The 19,949-nt window shown below is 41.6% G+C and overlaps 1 protein-coding gene across 5 annotated transcripts in view; it reads right to left on the bottom strand.

Moving 5' to 3' along the window:
* Window positions 1–19,571, bottom strand: part of SLF2 (SMC5-SMC6 complex localization factor 2) — a 30,146-nt gene extending 10,575 nt beyond the window's left edge. For all 5 annotated transcript variants that reach the window (XR_004060850.1, XR_004060851.1, XM_030951544.1 and 2 more), the window contains exons 1-11: window positions 19,307–19,571; window positions 13,322–13,365; window positions 12,692–12,846; window positions 11,430–11,487; window positions 9,704–10,830; window positions 6,657–6,739; window positions 5,575–5,685; window positions 5,135–5,302; window positions 3,073–3,175; window positions 1,553–1,628; window positions 148–289 (exon numbers count right to left, since the gene is read on the bottom strand). Coding sequence is in view for 3 of the 5 variants with exons in the window: in XM_030951544.1 (XP_030807404.1) it covers window positions 148–289; window positions 1,553–1,628; window positions 3,073–3,175; window positions 5,135–5,302; window positions 5,575–5,685; window positions 6,657–6,739; window positions 9,704–10,830; window positions 11,430–11,487; window positions 12,692–12,846; window positions 13,322–13,365; window positions 19,307–19,416 (2,177 nt within the window). In the remaining 2 variants the exon portion in view is untranslated. The remainder of the gene's footprint in view (window positions 1–147; window positions 290–1,552; window positions 1,629–3,072; window positions 3,176–5,134; window positions 5,303–5,574; window positions 5,686–6,656; window positions 6,740–9,703; window positions 10,831–11,429; window positions 11,488–12,691; window positions 12,847–13,321; window positions 13,366–19,306) is intronic.
* Window positions 19,572–19,949: the final 378 nt, after the last annotated feature.

Genomic DNA, 19,949 nt, shown 5'->3' on the forward strand with positions numbered 1-19,949 from the left:
GAGTTATTTATTCTCACTAAGAGCTGAGCCAAGAACGTATAGAGTATGGGAAAGGAAATAAAGAAGAAACTTCTGATTCTAGATTCTGAGCAAAAAAACTTGTTTTCACAGGATCTAGGCAAAAAAAATCAAAAGGAAAACACTTACAAAATATCATGTTCGTTGAAGGGGGGTTGAAGATGTTGCAACGGAAAGAGAGATCTGAACCCAACACCCATATTGACAAAAACAGTTGATATATCAGCTATTGAAGGAATCCATGGTTTAAACTGCTCATCACTGATGGAAGCTACAAATAAAAGACATGGAATGGATTAGTTTAAATTTAGTTCTTAGCATTAGTTCCTTTTAAGGGAAACAAATAAGCTTAGCAGTTTGCATCAATTCTACCAGCTCTCATCTCAGAGGAGTCAGTACATTAAACAGTAAGCTTATTTTCAGAACAAGGAGGGAGGAAAAAAAGTCTAATACAGTATTTTACACTAGGGACACATCTTGCCTACATAAAGGTCAATTGCTTTCGAGTTCCACCCATTTTCTGTCATAGCTCTCTTTCATCACAAACAGCAGAACAAGCAACAAAGCAATATTTTTGTCTAAGAGAACACATAAATTACTGCCTGTGTAGGCAAAGGTAAGAGGGTGTTATCACAGTGGGACTAGAAGAGAAGCTAAGTAAGATTTGAAAACAGGCAAAGTTTCTGGAACAGAAGTGGTAAACAAGGAACTCCCAGCCTTAATTATTTGAATGCTCATTATCTTGAACTGTTCATTCAGAATCAAGCCTAATGACAGCAAGGCATAAAATAAAGGAGGCTACATTGCCTGATACCAGCTCTGATTTCAAACAAGAATTAAAATACAGGATACAATTTGGACAGGTCTGAGCAAATACTGCAAGAGAACCACAATACTTTAACAATGTCAACTGGTAGTCTTAAACGAATGTCACTTTTGATGGATCTGAATGAAGACATGGGGAACGTACAAAGGAACTTGTAGTGGAGAAATATTTGAGTACAGACAAAGGAAGAAGACAAAACACAGAAGACATTAGAAGCACTGTGGGCTGAAGCAGATCCTTCAAAGTGTTTCTGTGCAGGTGTATGATTCACTTCATTTTTGTCATTTATCTGGAAATCATGAAGTGCTACATACTGGGAATGTGAAAAACATCTTGTAATCCTTAAGCTACAAATGTCTGCATCATCCAAAGTAAAAGATGGAAAGGAGGGTAAACTTGTGAGCAGACTGAGCTTCTCTTCAGGTTAATTCTATTTGTGAAACACCAGGAATGAGTTTAAAAGGCTCTGTACTGGATGCACTACTTTGGAGGTATGTGCCAGGACCATATACTGTGATACAGGTTGCACTCAGCGAAGGTCAGTCCCCAGCATTTCTGCATTACATTAGTATAAATAGAGCCTAAATTCAAGCCAAAATCATCCAACAGAATTAGTGCCTTTTACTTCCTCACTAGCACTTTTCTAAGCTGATGAGAGGAGAAGTGCTTTCACTCAGATGGTCAGTTTTCCATCCTTCAAATGCTTACAGTTTTTTAGTGATAACTCCATCAATCTGTCTAAGATCTTGGTGGAAACACAATGGTCAGGATGAATAGACATCATCTGTGAACAGAGAAGAAGCTATGCATCAAAAACCAAGCTGCATGATGGCATCAGTTTTCTTTTAATTAGAAAAAAAAACCCACATCAAACCAGAACAACAACAACAACACCAAACTTCCCAGCAGAGTAAAATGAGTAACAGATTAAAAAACAAACAAAAAAACAACCTAACCCCAAAGCCTTTAAAGCAAGATACACCAATGAGAACAGAATACTGTGAACATTGATTATTTCAAGCAGTGCAAAGATGATATAAATACTGTAAAATTAATTATTTACTGTATCAGAATGCTGTAACCCCACGTTGGTTTGTAAACAAGTTCTGAGGGTTAAGAGAATAGAAAGCATCACATACCCCTTTGGAGCCCATTTGTATCTGTGATCAAATTGAGCTCCCTGAGCAGGACTGAAGGCAAAAAAATTAAACTACACCCTTTTCCAGTCACAGACAAGTTGGACATACGCAATACTAAACCCAAACAATGAATTCCTGGTTTTTCGCATAACTTCTGACTACAAAAACATGTTTATGAAGTACACTTCAGATTTCCTGGAGCACTTCACTGGCTTTACAAAAACTTCTTTTTCTCCCCCAGGTGCTGGACAGTTTCCTGCTCTGTAAGTGACCTCAATTGGCTTACACTTCTTCCTTATTAGTGGAACACCAGAGCTCACAGAAAGGAGGAAAACAATTTTTTAACTGGCTGGAGGAAAGGACATGGAAAAGTAAAACGTTTTGCTTTTGGCAAATGTAGAAAGCCAGTCAACAGACTGAAGCTACAATTTCCCAGGTGGTCCAGATTTCTTTTTTGTTTCAGGTGCAGTTAGAATGTGGCAATTAATAACAGAATGGAGACTGGAGGGAGGCATTTTTGTGAGTAACAGCACTGTGTAAATTCCTGGTGATTCAGAGACTGACACAGATATCTTGAAAGGAGAGAGTCACCACATTTCCTTTGAGAATGACTCCAGGCTTCTTCCTGAGCCATAAGGTACCTTTTCCAAATGAAAGTTATGTGACAATGCTGGTATCACTGATGATTCAGAAGATTATATATGTAGAAAATGGTACTTCTGCACTTTTGCACACTGCAGCATGTATTGTTTTTCTAAGAGTGAAAGGAAATAAGAGTAGCATTTGCTCATGATGTGGACAACAGCACCTTTCCTCATTTACTGTGTCCTTTTTCAATGCAGTAGCATATATGAACATGGACATGGCAGCTTTGCATTCACTCAGAGTGTGGAGAAAAGGCTCTCAATTGTTTCACCCCTAGTGACAAAGTACTTCAGATGGGAGAACAAATCAGAACCCAGGAGAGAAAATAATATCTGATTTAAAAGTTGTTAATGGAACAGACTCACAAAGTTCTTCAACTGGCTTCCAGGAAAAATATTACACACGCACAGAGTTATGATAACTGCATGAATAGCACAGACTTACCTGAAAGAGCCACTTCAGAATTGGTATGGGACAAGGTGTATCATGGTAAGCAGAACTTAGAATGCCATTAACAGCTAAAAAAAGCTGCTGTGTTATACTAGAACTGTAAGAGAAAAATGGGGGCAAGGAAAGAGGATAGAAATTGATTAGTGGTTGCATCATCACTTTCACAAAAACATAAGAACTTCCTCATCCCTCAGATCATCATCAACAGTAAAGAAAGATCTGAATATGCAAAACAGATGTTATTCTTATGCTATGACTTATATAAAATGTCATATTAATCAAGCCTTGATTTTTAATAGCAATCAACTTTACAAATGTCCTTTAGAACAACTATCTTTCTCTCTATTAAGCCATACTATATAGTCTGGAAACATCTGCATTATTAGGGAATAATAGTTTCCAACAAACATTGATTTACACTATTGTACTATGACCACTATGCCTGACTACATAGACAGCCTGCTATGCTCAATGAGATTATTTAATAAGATTTTTAACTGTTCAATGACCTTTACCAACAATTTCAGAATAAGAGAGAAAAAATATTGTTTCCAAAATTTTTAAAATTCCCTTTTAAATAAAGGGTCTGGAGAGCAAACTAATGCAATTAAAATCCCACAGCCTAATCTCACTGTGCAAATCTGTGGAGTGCAAACAGTAGCTGTTGGGATAACAGAAAGTATGCCATTGCTATTACTGAATTACTGGAGCTTTAGTCACCAGGATGAGTTCAGAGCAGGGTGCTGGTAACACCAACTTCATGGGTTCAAATCCCACATGGAGCACTCCCTTAAGAGTTGGACTTGATAATCCTTGTGGGTCCCTTCCAACTCAGGATATTCTATGATTCTTCCCTAGAAAGTTAGGGATGCCAAAAGCAGCTGAATTAAAGATGTCCAGTTTCCCACACACCCTTCTTTAGTCTCCTCTATTCTCTCTGTCTACTAAATCAGATAACTCTGTCAAGAGATCTGTGTCCTAATTCCTACATATACCCTCTACCTGCCTGACTGGTAAGGCCTCCATGTGCCAACTGAGCAGCCAGTCTGTGCCAGCCCTGCCAACTGGGCTGAATGCATAAGCAATTAAATCATAATTGTCTTCTGCAAGGGATGATCAGTTTAATCCTCATTCATCTAGTCACTGATTTACAAGATGCTTTTGAAGCTCATACCCTCGTGATCTTCAAAACATTAATAGAAAGGCCTGAAGCCAAAGGAGTGTATCACAACCACCACTTCCTCAAGAGATGAGAAGTCACTCTCCACCTCTCCACACCCACAACCGCACACTCGCGTACATAAAATCCTTGAAGAGTAACTGAACTCTCTCAGTTCCCCAGATGCACGTTTGGAATAAAATACCAAATGAAATACCCAGAAATTTTCAGGATTTTCACTTGTGGCATTAGGCAAGTATTTGTCCAGCTATTTGTAGTGTGACAGCCCCATAAATATAGAGGAGAAATGCCTGTGGGTTACAGAGCAGTTGTTTATGTACACAGAGACACACCGGTGGCTCAGTGACTGAATCTAACAGATGTCAGAGATCCTGACCCTCTGCAATCCTTATCAGAGGGAGCCCCAAGTGCCAGGCCCATCCAGGATGGAAGCACCAAAAGTCTTTCAGCAGACATAATGTAACACTAGAAGGTCACAAACAGGTAACCACAAAGGTCTTTCAGTCTGCACATGGTTAAGCTTGTGTTCATTATAACATTTCACTTCTGCTTTTGTCTCCCACAAACTGGTAGGGTTAATCAACGATAGCCCAGTGTGGTAGAAATATGGAAGAGGCCAGAACAGCTGGTTCCTCATGTCTCCTTTAAGAGATTTTTCAAGAATTCCAGAGGACGAAAGAAGGAAGCTTCAAATTACAATTTACTGTTCTGTAAAGCTAACTCAGAAAGGAAAATTCCAGGGAAAGGGAACCAGTCTTGCCTATTTAGTAAGACAGAGCTCATTTGCATGCAAAGATTAAACAGTACCTTAAAACTGCTAAAAATAACAAGAAAATTGTACAAGTAAACGCAGCAAAGTGAAGAGCATATTCTTACTTCACAAGCAGATATTCTATACGATTTTGAGGGACAAAGTGAAAATTCCTCAAGTCAAGGTTATGCTGAGTGAAGATTTTCCCAGCAGCTGATAAATCAAATAAATCTTCTCCAGGGTGTTTGTCAGGTATGACATAAGTTGCTACTGAAAATCTCTTCATAAAGGCCCTGTGAAATTCAAAATTGCTTTTATCAATTCAAACACTGAGAAGCTATTTCCTGCTGGAGAAAGTTATTTGCAGATTATGAACACATCAGTCTTACGTGAAAGCTGAATTGTTAAAATACAGTTGCACCCAAGGAAATCCACCCAACCCCAAAAGATTTTAAAATGGTTCTCATTAAACATATTAACAATTGCTGGAAACAGAGAGAGATTAGGGAAAAAAAGGCTAGAAAAGCAGATATCAATATTTCATTGGTTTTGGAGTTGCAAGGACCTGTGTTCTTCTGGGAGATCATCTCCATTGGCATTGTCCTCTTTTTCTCCATCTGAAGCATTGTCCTCTCTTTCTATGTCTTCCTGTAACTGTTTCGCTATTTCCTCTAACCTGAAATAACAGTGGCAGCAGAGCATACCGTCACCATTTAATATTTACAGCACAACCAACAAAACCCAAGCTCTGAACGTGAACCCTGGAGTCAGGAGCCATTTACACACAGCAAAACCATGTGAGGCATTGCAACTGTGTAAAACCCAAGCATCTTGCTATTTTAAGACACAAAGTATTTTTTCCCAAAACCTAATGAATTTCCAACAGCACAATCAATCACTGGCCTGTTAGACACAAATACTCAACCAACCTCTGATAAAGTTTTTGTAATTACACAAAACTTTCGATCTTGTGGCTGAATGTTTACTTTTTTCTAAGCACCAAACAAGTATTTTATTTGCTAAACACTATTAGTTACAGGAGTATCTGCTACTCCATTGGCAGTAAGCCCATAGTTACCAGGGTCAAATTCTTTAATCAAAATAGTTAATCACATAAGCAGTTAAACACATATACTCATCACCACCACTTGCCATTAACACATAAACCACATTTCACTTCCTACCCAAAAGATCTCTTTTAAGAATACTCATTAGTTCTGTCCACTGACCTGTGTAACTACTCAAGACACCCATAGCTGCAAAATCTGGCAACCAATACTGAGCTGCAAATGCCTTTGAAAAAACTACTACAGTCAGTCTACATAAATATTTCTATTCCATGCCTGACCAGCAGCTGCTAGCTGGCTCAGTGACCTAAAACAAAGGCATCAGTAAATTTAGCCTGGCTCTTCAGGGATAAACACATGCAGCACAAATAATTCCCTGTTGCTTGGAGGGAGCCTGTCATTCAGCTTTTACCATTTAAGCAACACTTGTAGGTCCTGTCATTCAGTTGTATGTTGGTGACATCAGCAGGCAAAGCTTAGCCTGCTGCTGATCAAACTCCATCAGTTCTGGGGAGACAAGGCAAATCCAAGCTTCTACAACACCATCCCACATTTTTCAAACCAGCTTTAAGAAACAAACCTTCTATCTCCTTCATCCTCCTCGATGAGATGATCTAAGCTGTTCACATAGGACACCTTGCTTATAACAGGAGTCTTAGAAAGCTGTAAATAAATAGCAAGACATTTAAAAAATACCATAAGCCATCAATTCATTATTAGACAATAATCAAAATAGAAACCTCTTCTAATTTTAATGATATTTTACATGCAGATATAAACCTAAAGGAGACCCTGCAAAACAGGATGATTATCAGTTTAGGTTTCTCAGTCCCTTGACAATTTTACATGAGCGTTACCATCAGAAGCCTTTTACCTCACAACTCTACTATTATTACGATCCACTGAGACCCTGGGAACCCCCATTCTTGTGCATGAGACAAGAACCTCCAAAAATTACTCAGAATTTTTTCACTTTCAGAGTCCCTAGAGGGCAAAATTCCAGTGTTTGCTAAATGATCTCTAAATAAATCAAACAAAAGAAAACTTCTGATTAAAATCCCAATATAAAACCAAATTAAGGCACTAATAAACAGAACAACACACAAAAAGTTTTAACAAATGCTGCTAGTGGCTTGTTTTTAAGTAGCCAGTCTTTCATTCAGCTTGTAGCAGACAACAGATTTGAAAACTTTTATGGCCATGATTCCATTCTTTGGACAAGCACAGCTCTTTTGACGCCACCCTGGTGTTCAGTCATCTCTTAAATGTAACAAGCAGCATGTCTTTGTGGGGGAAATATGCAAGACTTCTTTGCTTATTTTATGTTTGGTCAATATCTGCCAAGCAAACTGTTGAACAAACAGGGAATCAAACCTTTATTCCAATGTACACATACATCCGTTCTTACAAGGGAAGAATGTGGATATATGCAAAAATCATGGTCATGGAAATGTTAGGACTGTTCTTAACTGTTCTGTCTTACTTGGTCATTAATTATATCAGGAACAGGCCAGCCAAATGTTGTGGTCACACACATGTCCCACAAGCATTTGCTGCATATGTTTATCAGGCTTAACCATTAATCAGGTAGTCAGGTTGGCTGAGATTGTGAAATACATATGAAACCACACAAGTCTGATCTATAACACTCTTGATAACGGAATCATAAGAACAGATTAAATAATTATGGCTCCTCAACATCTGCCCATGGAGACAGTAACTCAATCAACAAATAAACCCTATCAGAGATTGAAAAGCCTGAGGAGAGGGGAAGGCAGAAGAGAGAATTTATACAGGTATTCTGCTGTTTGTTTACCACTCTAGAAAGTAGTGACAGACTGATCCCAGCCAGCAGCTAAGCACCACAACACAGCTTGGCCATTTCCCCAGCCAGTGGTGCAGGGCAGTGAAAAGAAAAGCAAGAAAAGCAAAGACAAGAGAATTAATGGGTTAACAACAGTTTAGTAAGGGAAAAGGCATAAGCAAGAAAAGAAAAAGCTATTCAAAGGCAGTCACTCAGCACCTCTGACAAGCAGAGGGATGCCCAGCTACACTCTGAGCAGTGGCTACATGCCACACCAAATCCCCTCACTTGGTTTTTTGATTGCTGAGTATAACATTATGAGGCATGGAATATATCCCTCTGGTCATCCAGAGTCTGTTTACCAGGCTCTGTTCCCTCCCAGCTTTTTGTCTGCTCTATGGGGGCAGCATGGGAAGAAGACAAAGCCTTGATGCTGTGCAAGTAGTGCTCCACAACAGGTAGAAGACTGATCTGTTATCAACACTGGTTTTGTCTGAAACACACAGCACCATACAGCTGTTATAAAGAACATTAATTCCAACCCAGCCAGGCTCAGTACAAAATATCTTTGTTTAAATACAGCCATTCCCAACCTGTACCGTCAGGAATGCCACACTAAGACCCACTGCAGGACCTTCCCTATTAAAACATCATTTTACAATAAAACTTCAAAATCAGTATCTCTTTGACAAGTTCTTACTGAACAAATGAGCTCATTTTAAAAAACACCAATTCCTCAGCATAATATCCTGTACAGAGGGATTCAAAGACATCATCTATCCCTTGTGAACAGAATTCATTCAGATTTTTGAAATCCTAAAATACTTCCAATTTCCATGAAATACAACCAAAGAAAACACCACACACTCAGATCTCTGACAATCACAGACTGTGGCAAGGATATATGACTGAGTCTAGCACACAGATCTCTAAATGTCTGTATCAATTCCCTCCAGTTAACTTCAGCTCATCAAAATCTTACCTGACTAGGAAAACAAAAACATTAGACTGCACACATTTTCTAAACATAGCCTCCTAACTTTGAGGGAGAAAGAGCAAAAACAGAACTCCTAAAAACAACCAGAAGGGATAGAGCTAAATCAATCTGGCTGCACAAACCATCTTTCAGCCATTCCCAGGACAAGCACAGTAACAAGTACATCCCTGGTCCAACTACACTGTAACTGCACAGCAGCACAGGACCTTTAAGCCAAGTAAGCAGCTTTGCAGGCAAATCATTCTGAATTATCATGCATTATGAATAAGGGAGAAAATCATATAAAAACACAACATAGAGCTGATTATCTGCTATCTCATTATACTCTGCTATAGCTTTAATGGCATAATGAGAATCAGCAAGAGGTGGCTGAGTGTTGGTACATTTTTGACTAAAATTAATGTAAAGTAACTATTACCAAGCAGTCACACACATCCTGACTCAATAGGTACTAGAAGACTACTGGGTATCTTAGCTGCTCAAGCAGCTTGTCATTTGTTTATAAAACTGAGCTTAACAGCAGAAATTAGTTCTGTGGCACACCTGAACAAGCTGCTGTCTGCATGTGCCAGATGGAACAGGTGAGGTTGGAGGCAATTTTATTTTTGAGTATGAGATGTCTCCATCCACCTGGGCCTCTGTCTGTGTTTTGGTGGTATATCCCTACTATACAAAATTTCATTCTCCTAAAATTTGAAATGTGGGGTAATAACTTAGCACCCACTGGGCCCTGCATTGTGCCAAAATCTATATTATTTTTCTTGCAAATAACATCTGTAAAAGAATACTTGAAAGAATGTGTTTTTCTGGTTTTTAGCCAACTTACATGAAGCTTCAGCAATGGAGTTACAGTGTCCTGAGAAACACTGTCAAAGGAGTCCTCCAGGGTTCTTGCCTGTGGTTTGAGACTTGAATTAAGCATTTTGTGCAGTGGCATTAATGCTTCTTCTTCATCATCATCATCTAGAATGCATTCCAAAATGTCATCTTCATTCTCAGAGCTGCTTTGCCATTTTCTGCTCAGCTTGGACTTGTGTGTAAAGTTCGTTTTATCTTCCACTTCTCCCGAGGGTTGTGAAGACTCATGGCTGCTGTCCACAAAAGACTCTTCCAAAGGCAATGAAAGGGGAACACTTTTGCCAGTCTCTGGGGACAGTCCAAGTTTGGCAGAGATTTCCACTCTACAGGAATCAGTAGTACTTTCAGAAATCTCAGGGACTGTATTTGAAAAACTGCTGCTGGGTTGAATACTGTGTCCTTTATTCCGTTCGTGTCTTTCTGGTCTTTTATCTTGCTCTTTCCTAACATCCAATACCTGAGGTAAGCCAGCAACCTGGAGAGGGGATTTCATGCTTTTTGTTTGTGTGAAGTGGTGGGGAGAAGGCAACACAGTACTTTTTTCCTGAGAAAAGGGAAGTGACTTTTCCAAGAAAAAGCATGAGTTAGCCAGCTGCAATTGATTCTCTTTGGTATCCACAACAGAAATGTGGTTATTTTTAGCAGGACTGTGTGCAGAATAAGATGACAAACCTACAGTGGAGTAATTACTTTTCTCCTTTTCATTGCTTGAGTTGAGGAGTTCCTCTGAAAGAGTCAAATCATGTCCAGACAGAGCACCAGGCTCCTTGAGTTGCAGAACATCATCATGAGCAGACTTTAAAAAGATATTTTTTACAAAACCACACCTCCAATTATTGCATTTTGGTGATCGAAAAGCAGGGTTGTCCACTTCAGATTGATCTGAACCATCTACATCCACACTCACAGCAGAGTGTTTTCTCTTCCCAGGAGAGTCTCTTGGTTTGGATAGCCCCAAGGACACCTTAAGGAAGTGTGAAGGAACAGCTGGGCTCTTTGGTGCCCCAGAGGCCATCTCAGATGATGTTCTAAACGCCTGTGGAGAAGACGCCTCATGTTCTAAAACCTGCGTTAGCCTTGCTTGAGATGGGCCATCTATGAAGCGTTGGAGAAAAAAATAAAACATCATTATCATGTTTAAAAAAATCAAAACAGTAACAAAAATTGTCTTAAAAAACAAACATGTAACAGCTTACCATTTTAAAAACTAACTTCTGTTTTTAAGTCAACTAGGAAAAGAGCAGCAAAGAGTCTAATGAGTCTCCACCCACTGAACAAAATTATGTGCTTAAAAAGGTCAAAAAAAAAAAAAAAAAAAAAAAAAAAACAACACACCAGCTTAAATTTAAAAAACCAGTTTAAAAAGGCACAATTTATTAACCACCACAGAAAATGTGGATTATCCAAAACACAAGAGAAACCATAAAAAAAAAATCTGGGATCAAGGTTTTAAGACAATGTAATATCACAAATTCTAATTAAGTTACAATCAATGTGTTTTACACTAAAATCCTAAATTACTTTTAAAACTCTTCAAACCAGCCATATATTAGAAATAACATTGACTATTCAGTAGTGATTATTGTTTTAGTAAAAGAAAATAGAAAACAATTTCAAGGAAAAAAAGCCATTAAAAATAGACATGAAGTGATGAATTCAATTAATTAATTCTATATTAACAGCAATGCTCATACCTGAGGCAATCTCCCTTGAACCAAAAGGCATTATTTTTCTTACAGGACATCCATTTCCCTAAAAATAAAGGCAGAAGGAGAAAAAAAAATAATTATACTTTTTAAAACCAATGTTGAACATAGCAGAGACTTAGTTCCACATACCCCCAGAAATATGTTAATGGACCTATTTTCAAGACAAATTTTAAATACAGCTGCAAAGATCTCTCCAGAACCCAAATTATAGATTTTTTTCCTTCAGATTAAAAGCGACCTGTTATTAAATACTACATTTGTAATAGGACCACTCCCATCTCTATCTAAATACTGTGGCTTAAATGCATAAATCTGAACTGCTCGTAAGTGCAACTTCTAAATAGCAGAAATTTGCCAGTCTGCTCCCTAAGCTACATTGTAAGAAAACACAAGATAAGGCATTTAAGATAAAGGCATCTTTTTCTACGAAGTACAATTTCAAGTTACAATTTCTATTGCATTTCCATGCTTGCATCTAGCCCAGAATATTTCCCCTGCTTTTAAAACAGGATTTTTCACTGATTGTAAAATGATTAAGAACCAACTTACCCAAGCATGACCTAAAACTTACAAAGGAATAGGAAAAGAACATAAACTCTTGTTACATTTTAAAAAGGCAGCACCAAGAACCTGATCTTACTGTGTAAAATTTTAAAAATCTAAAAATTTAAAAATTCATATGCACAATGGGTCAGTGATTTCCACCTTTAATAACTCCTTTAAAAACATCTGATACAAAACATTCATTCCTTAGAATGGTTTTACAGGATATGGCTCAGATTGTTTCAGTTTCTGCTTCTCCCATTCCCTTTCTCTGCAAAGAGCTTCCAGTGACAATCTAAATGCAGGATGAGTGGGAGAGCAGGGCAGTGGGGAAGTCTGGCTTGAGCACAAAGATGTGGTGCTCACAGTGCCATTTTTCCAGCCCAGGCTTTGCAAATACCAGCTTCTGCAGGTGAAACCCATTTGTCAGAGTCTGTGAGATCCGTGGAGTCATTCTTCTCTTCCCAATTATTTCCACGAGACAATGGTGCTCTCCTAACACCCAGACACTTTTCATTTCTTCCCTGTTCTGGCAAGGCAGTCTTTTCCTTTTTGGTCAAGGAATGCCCCTAAGACCCTGCAGCAATAAGGAGCTTCTGAATCACAACTTTTGGCTACAACAAAGCCAGGGCCCTGCACACTCTGCCATTCTCTGACATGTTTGCACTGTCCTTTTCCTCCATTCTTTTCCAAAAGACACCTACCACAGGACTCATTTGGTGTTTGGTCTGGCATCTTTTTCTTCTGACCTTCTTTGGAGAAGATGAACTCCTTTCAAAACCTTCAGTGCATAAGACAGACAGTCCCATTCTTTCATCTTTTACATTTCCTTTGTCTGGTGAGGACAGCAGAGTTTTCTCTTTATGGACATGGTGTAGGAGAAAAAAGACCAATTACTCACAAAAATTATATTGGAAAAAAAACCCCAAAAAACAAAACAACAAACCTTATTATAGTGTATTACTTGATATTTTCTCTCTCTCACACATATAATCCAAAATTAATTAACTTAATCATCTAGTTTTGCTACTGCCATGCAAAGAATCACATGACCTATGATGCAGCTTCAGTTGTTATAAACAATCTGCCTCAAGCATGAGACAGAACTTGAAATAATAATTACATCACTATTTAAAGAAATTAATTAAAACAGGAAATTGATATTTTCAGTTACATTATTAGAAAAAATTTAAATGTGCTCATTTTGACACATTTGGTAAGCTATACTCATTATGCTGCTGCTCCACTACAGAATGAAATTGGATTATCATTCTGCATGCTTACATAATTAAAATTCATATAAATATCTTCCACTTAGAAAAAAATATATTTACCTGGACTTAAAACTGGCTTGAAAAACTCCGTAATCAACTGGTTTCTGAAGAGAAAACATAATTTTATCTTTATAAAAGAACAATAAATAAATGCCCATTCAGTGAATGTTACATAATTAGAATATTATAAATTGCTTCTACACATTTTCTTTAGGGCCAGCAGCTCTTACTTCTGATAAATCAGAAAAAGCATCATCATTGTATTCATCTTCTAGTCTTCACTCTGCTTGGCTAATGAAGCTAAACCTGTCAGTTTCCTCACTCCAACTGTTTTCTTTATAATCCTGGTAAATCTTAACCACCTTTCCGCCTTAAACTAAAGCTGTCCTGAATCGGACTGACCTCACCTGCACCCAGGATTCCAGGTGAGACCTCACCAGCACATTATGTGATGACACGATGTCATTTAACAACCTCCCCATGTCCACCATCACTCTGAGCTGCTAACCCAAGCTAGCATCTATCTCACCCAGCTTCCAACAGAGAGCAGCCTACAGCCACCTACAAGGTAATTACTAGCTTGAAATCAGAGGTTTTTTTGCTGGCAAGAACAAGTGGGACATGAGAACACCAGGGCGTTCTCCACTGAAGAACAGCACTTCTAAAAATGGGCAGGTTGGCTGAACAAGGTGCACTTCGAGCAACAAAACACATGAGAATCTGTGAATTTGGTATCTTCATCTTCCTCCACGCTGCTTGCTAATGACTTTAAGGCTATACTGAGTGCCTGCTTTGAAGTGCGTGGAAGTTCAAAGTATTGATGTGAGCACAATTGCTCACGTAGTTGCAAGAACAGCAGAGGCTGGTCCCAAGTTTTGTTGCCTTTCAGTGCCTTCCAAGGCAAAGTTACATTGTTATTGCCTGAGTAACAGTGATAACAAAGGCAAAATCTACTTACTCCAGAAACTAAGCTAACATATACAAGTTTCCATACACGACTGTGTCCCCAAAGATTCAGAAACCATATTAAAAGTTTAGGCCAGAAGAACCCACTGTGGTTACTTTTATCAGGACTGTGTGCAGAATATGAAGATGACAAACTTCAAAAAATGAAACTAAGTTGGATCTCATTTTGAATCTTTCTTTTAAGATTGTAACCATCAATATTTCATTTTCTGACACAGCTTTTGCATTGCTAGCACCTACAGAAATACAAAAAGCTGTTTATAATGCACTGATACTTCTTAAATCGGGATACTGGCAACCACTGATATTTGAAGATACTGTAACTCAGTCAAAAGTAATCAGAATCTGTGGGTGCACAAAACTGGGTTTGGCTTACCAAAGAAAGCAGAGAAACTACATGTCCAAGACTGGCTGCCTCCAGCTTGTCCCAGCTCAGTTTGACATAGGACAAAATATGTGTGCTCTTCCCACAAGCTGCAGCAACAGTGTTAAATTTTGGACACCAGGCTCTCAACTCCATTAGACAGGTTTAATGGCACAAATCAGTTACCTGGTGGTAGCTTAAGCTGGTGCCTCAAAAAAAGGGCCACAAACAGAAATCCCTGGGCAATCTAAAGTACCCACCAGTACAGACCAATAGTGATTTTACGGTCTGGGGTCTTGTCAGTCTTCATTGGTTCACTGTTTTGCTACCCAGTGGTGCTCGGTGGTCATATTCACACCCTCTTAGGCTGTTTCAGAGGGAATTTCTGTTGGTTCTGTGGTCCATGTTGTAAATACAGCTGTCTACTGTTCATGTACCACTACTTATGGGCTGTCCACTCCAGCTGTTAATTTTAAAGTAATATTTAAGCCATTAACATTGTCTAGTCTAACAACTGTTAATGTTCAGGTTGTTAGCCCCAGGTTTTGCTATAATCCATCTTTGACTTACTCAGCAGAGCCTTGTAGTTCAAGTAGAGTTCAACTTGCAGCCTAAGAACTCTTGCTGCTTATATCACTCAGCTACTTTCAAATAACAGAAAAATTTCAGCGCACAGGATCCCCGTATTTCAGTTCAGCAGAAGAACCAAAGACTTAAATGCAGGTTTATTCACTGTTACTGCTGCTGACTGATTTGTTTTCCTGCCCTAGACTTCCCTGCACTCCACACTGGCCTCACCTGCTCACAGCAAAGCCCTCTCCACCTCGCATTCCCCAGGACACACCCGGTGCTTGCTTGGGCTGCTCTCAAGCTGCAAAATCATCCAGTGCCCAGAGCTTTCCACACTGCCTATCCTTCCAAACCCCTCCTCTTTTCCTAACTGAGCTACTGTACACTTCTTTCTTCCCCATTAAAGCCCCAGCTGCACATGAAGCACTGCTGGCAGGCCACATCTCTTCTTCAACTACCACCAACATTCCTCTCTGCACCTAAACCCTGCAGACAAACGGTGAGGGACAGAAATGTCAAAGGTCACTGACTCAAACCAGCAATACTGCTGAGGCCCAGGTTTGCATCCTCCAATGCAAGGAGGGAAGGAAAGGGTTTTTGTGTGTGGTGTTGAAACCTCTGATGTGCCCAATACAGAAGAGGGGGTACGCCCACATCCGGAGCACGGCCACGACAAAACAAGCTGGGGCTTGAGCCAGAGAAGGGACAAAGGATAAGGCACAGAGGCTGCAGGGATGGGGAAATGCTTTTTATCACACCAATGTCCTCCCTTACACAACTGGCTCAGGTGTAAAACAGCAGCCCCCACCCAGGGGGAGGTATTGGCATATTCACACTTAGGCTGAAGGTATTTATCCCTTCTGATAAGGCATAATGTGAGAAAACATGATGTGAGAAACACCGGTCTAAGATGGGGTCATAAACCATCGAAGACCCCCGAAGGGCCCCCAGACTCATTTCTGGGGCCTTGCAACAGACAGTGTTAAATTCACCCTCTCCAAGGGAGGTACCTGGGCATTCCCACCTGAACATCCATTAACCCACCGAACTCTACGTTTTGGGGCCTTCCCATATCCCTGACTGATCAAGACTGCAAGTTCCACTTTGCCCAGCAGACACTGGAATTGCAACAATCAAATCTCATCAATGGCTCCATGGTGGTGATATCTCTGCAATCTACTCCTATCCTTGCTTTTTCTTTCTTTTCCTTATATATTTCCTTAAGTGGTATCTTTATATTTTTATATACTACAGATAACAACTAAAATGGCTACATATCTCATTTCCATTGCAACCAAATTATCCTAAAATAAACCCTAAGTGGGCATATATATATATACACCAAGTATTCAGTGTTCTTTCCCTCTAATCTGCCCCAAGGGATCGATTAACAAGAACCTCAGTTACTCTGGCCTCCGGGGGCAGCTTGTAACAAAACCAAAACCCAAGGCCTTCTGCCATCTCTGTCCTTGTTTCCACAGCCACTGATTCCAAATGACTGCTTATGTCCTTCCCATATTGTTCTTTTTCTGTCTTTTATTATAAATCCAAGAGCTTTGTAACAGAATTGCTGTTTATCCCATAATCCTGCAAAACAACAGGGAATGAAGGCACTTCCCTTCTCCCTCAAGCTTAATTTGAATGAAGACATGGCGAGTGATTTGTCTTAGGCAGCTTGTTTGGAGGTGCTAATCCACCAATATTTTCTCCTTTGAGTTTGTACCTCTGCTTTTTGGAGTGCAAGGAACTGTCCAGCCAAAGTTCTGTATTGTGTCTCAGACAAGGAAGTGTACTAGAAACTTCAGACAAAAGCAAAGGGTGGGGAAAAGAAAAAAAGAAAGAATTCAATACAGTACAAGGAAGAACATGAAAAAGAACTGGGCCGTCCAACTTTCCTTTCACATACATGTGAAAGTACAAGGAGAACTGTGATTTTCTATGTGAATGGGGCCAGAACTGTACACAAACCTTTCACAGGAGAATCTCCACCCTTTAGTAGAAGGCTCCTGTGTTTCACTCTTTTGCTAACAGGAAAATCACAGTTGTTCAATGTCTCTTCCTGAACCACTATGCAGCTCTGGTTAACACTTTTCAGCAATCGATATAAACTCAGCAAGATCTTTTAGCACAAATAAAAATTATCACACCATATTTTGTGAAATCTCAGTTCGACTAAGACACCAAGGAGACCACTAAAAATCCAAAAGAAAATGCAAAACCCATAAATTGATTATCTGACCCAACAACAGAAAAAAGCTGCACAACCAGGAGATGAACCTAACAGACCTTCCAGGCCTTTCAAAACTAAGGGAAGAGGGAAGGAGGAAATACTTTCACTTGTCTTAAAAAACAACCCCCTAAGCATTTTGTAAAAGCTGTTAACTGTTTACAGCCATAATCGTGGTTATCTCTGGCTGGATAAAAACAATCCTTTTAAAAAGCTGTATTGGAAACACTAGCAATAGCTCCAAGATAGCACATTCTCATAACACAGGAACAAACTACAAAAAGCTACTACATCTTTGATAACATAGAGCATCTTGAAAAGCTCTGTAAAAAGAGCAAAAACAAACACCCAAAAACAAAAACAAAGAAAAACACAAAAAAATCCAGCCAAAACAGAAACTCACAAAGAAAAATTCAGTCTTTCAGACAACTGCAACAAAACCGAAATTGCAGTTTCGATTCACTTTCTTAGGCAAAAAGATTGAAAAAGTGAACGTTTGTGGCGTCGTGTGTTTTAAAATGTTTATATGAGTTCGGTTGTAAAGTTGGTCATCCCTTTTATAAGTTAAAAACATGGTTTAGTCCTCGGTTCCCCTCACAACGGTTTCTCAGTAAGTTGTTTGCCCCTCGTTTTCCCGCCAATGGCTTGTCCCTCAAGGTGATTGACCCCTTAATCCTTCCCTTTATGCCCTTATAAGTTTATCTCCTCCCTCCTGGTGCTGCCCACTTCCCCTGTCTATCATTGTAACCACCCCCCCCCTTTATTTAGATAATTTTTCGTGTCAGTCATCCCTTACCCGATGTATGATTTGCCTCCAGAGCCTCTTCCCTCCCCTATGTGATCCCCATTGGTCCAGCTGTGTACCGCGTTCCTCCCCTGATCTTCGTTTATCGCTCACCTCGTGTCTCCTCCTCTCACGCCCACTCCCTTTATCAGAGCCTCCCCAAGCCCTTCTCTTGCGACACCCGTCCCTGGTCCCGCCTGGGAAATAAAGCTCCTTGGCATCCATACGAGTGTCCACTCTCTCCTTCCTTTATCTCGGACTTCGTAGCTACGCTCTGGCCTGCGCCACCACTACCCGAGGGTTTCCGAGGAGAACCCGGGAGTGGCGGATCTTGTGGTCACCTCCGGCTACACACCGGGAGCGGCTCGCCGGCATTTGTCCGGCTCCCGTGGCCGCAGGGCAGGCTACAAACCTTTACCCTGTCCCCTTCATTTAAATGACAGTGCCATCAAAACAGAGGATCTGAACAAAGTAAGGTGCTACTAACAGCATAAGAAAATTACGACTTGTCTCTTTCTGCAAGAAACAGCACAGCAGCCTCTGAAAAACCTCAAATCTTTGGCAAAATTTGAATTGCGGGTTAGCAGACAAGTTTGTCAAGTCTATAAACACACTATTTAAGGCTGTCATTGACAGTCCGTGTTTTCCCGGGGCAGTGTCCCCCAGAACCGTTAGGAGCAGGTTCGGGAGCTGAACCGACAGCCCAAGTTCTCGGTTAGACCGAACCGCTGGAGCCACCGGGCTCCGCAGATGGGCTGGGTAACGCCAGGGCAGGGTCGGGAGGGCATACGGGGGACGGCCCCGGCATCCTGAAGGATGCGCTGGAAATGCCAGCCTGAACTCGGCTGGACACTCCCTTCACACTCCTGGAAGCTGCCGGACCCCCTGGCCAACGAACAGCGGCACCACGAGTCGGTTCCGATGGGGAGGCCCCGGCCGGGCCTCTCGGCGGCTGCAACACCGGGGCAGGCTCCCGGCGATGCTCCCGGGGAGCTCCCCGGTAACCCCCGCCGAGCCGACCCCCGCCACCCGCCTTGGGCAGCGCGGTGCACACCGGCAGCCGGGGCGCCGCGCTAGGCGGGCTCGGTGCCTGGCGACGACCGCGACCGCTCCTCTCCCGCGCCCCGCCCGTACCTGCACTCCTGGGCCGCCTCTCTGCCCGCGGCCGCCGACGTAACATGGCGGCGGGACATGGCGAAGGGAGGGCCCGGAGACGGCAGCCCCTTGCCGAGCGGTCGGGTCATGGCACGGGCGGCACGGCGGGGCCCGAGCGGAGGAGGGGAGCGGCCGCCGCCGGCAGCATCGCCAGGAGCACGGCTCGAACGCCCCACACGGCCGGAACGCCCAGCGCGGCCGCAGGTCACGGGCGGGAGCTAACGGGCTCCACTCTTCCTCTTTCAATGCGCTCAGACGCTGATTGGCTGAGCGGCTGCAGCAGCTGCGTCTCCCATTGGTTTCTTTCCAGCGGAGGGCGGGACGGGCAGTGCGATCGTGGTTGTGATTGGCTGCTGCGGAGTGCAGGGCGGGAGCGCCATTCCGCGTCCGAGGGAGGAAGGGTTGTTTGGTGCCTTGATCCCGCGCCGGTCCCCTGCCCGCGCTGCCGCTCTCTGATTGGTGCGCTCGGGACGGGCCCCGCCCCCGCCGCGAGGCCCCGCCCCCGCCGCGAGGCCCCGCCCCCGCCGCTCCCGCGGCATGCCCGGTGTCCCGGGCGGGCACCCGGTGTCCCGGGCTGGGACATTCTGCGGGTTTCGGCCACGAGCAGAAGCGTCTAGCGAGG

This window comes from Camarhynchus parvulus, chromosome 6, assembly GCF_901933205.1.
Source record: "Camarhynchus parvulus chromosome 6, STF_HiC, whole genome shotgun sequence".
NCBI lineage: Eukaryota > Metazoa > Chordata > Aves > Passeriformes > Thraupidae > Camarhynchus > Camarhynchus parvulus.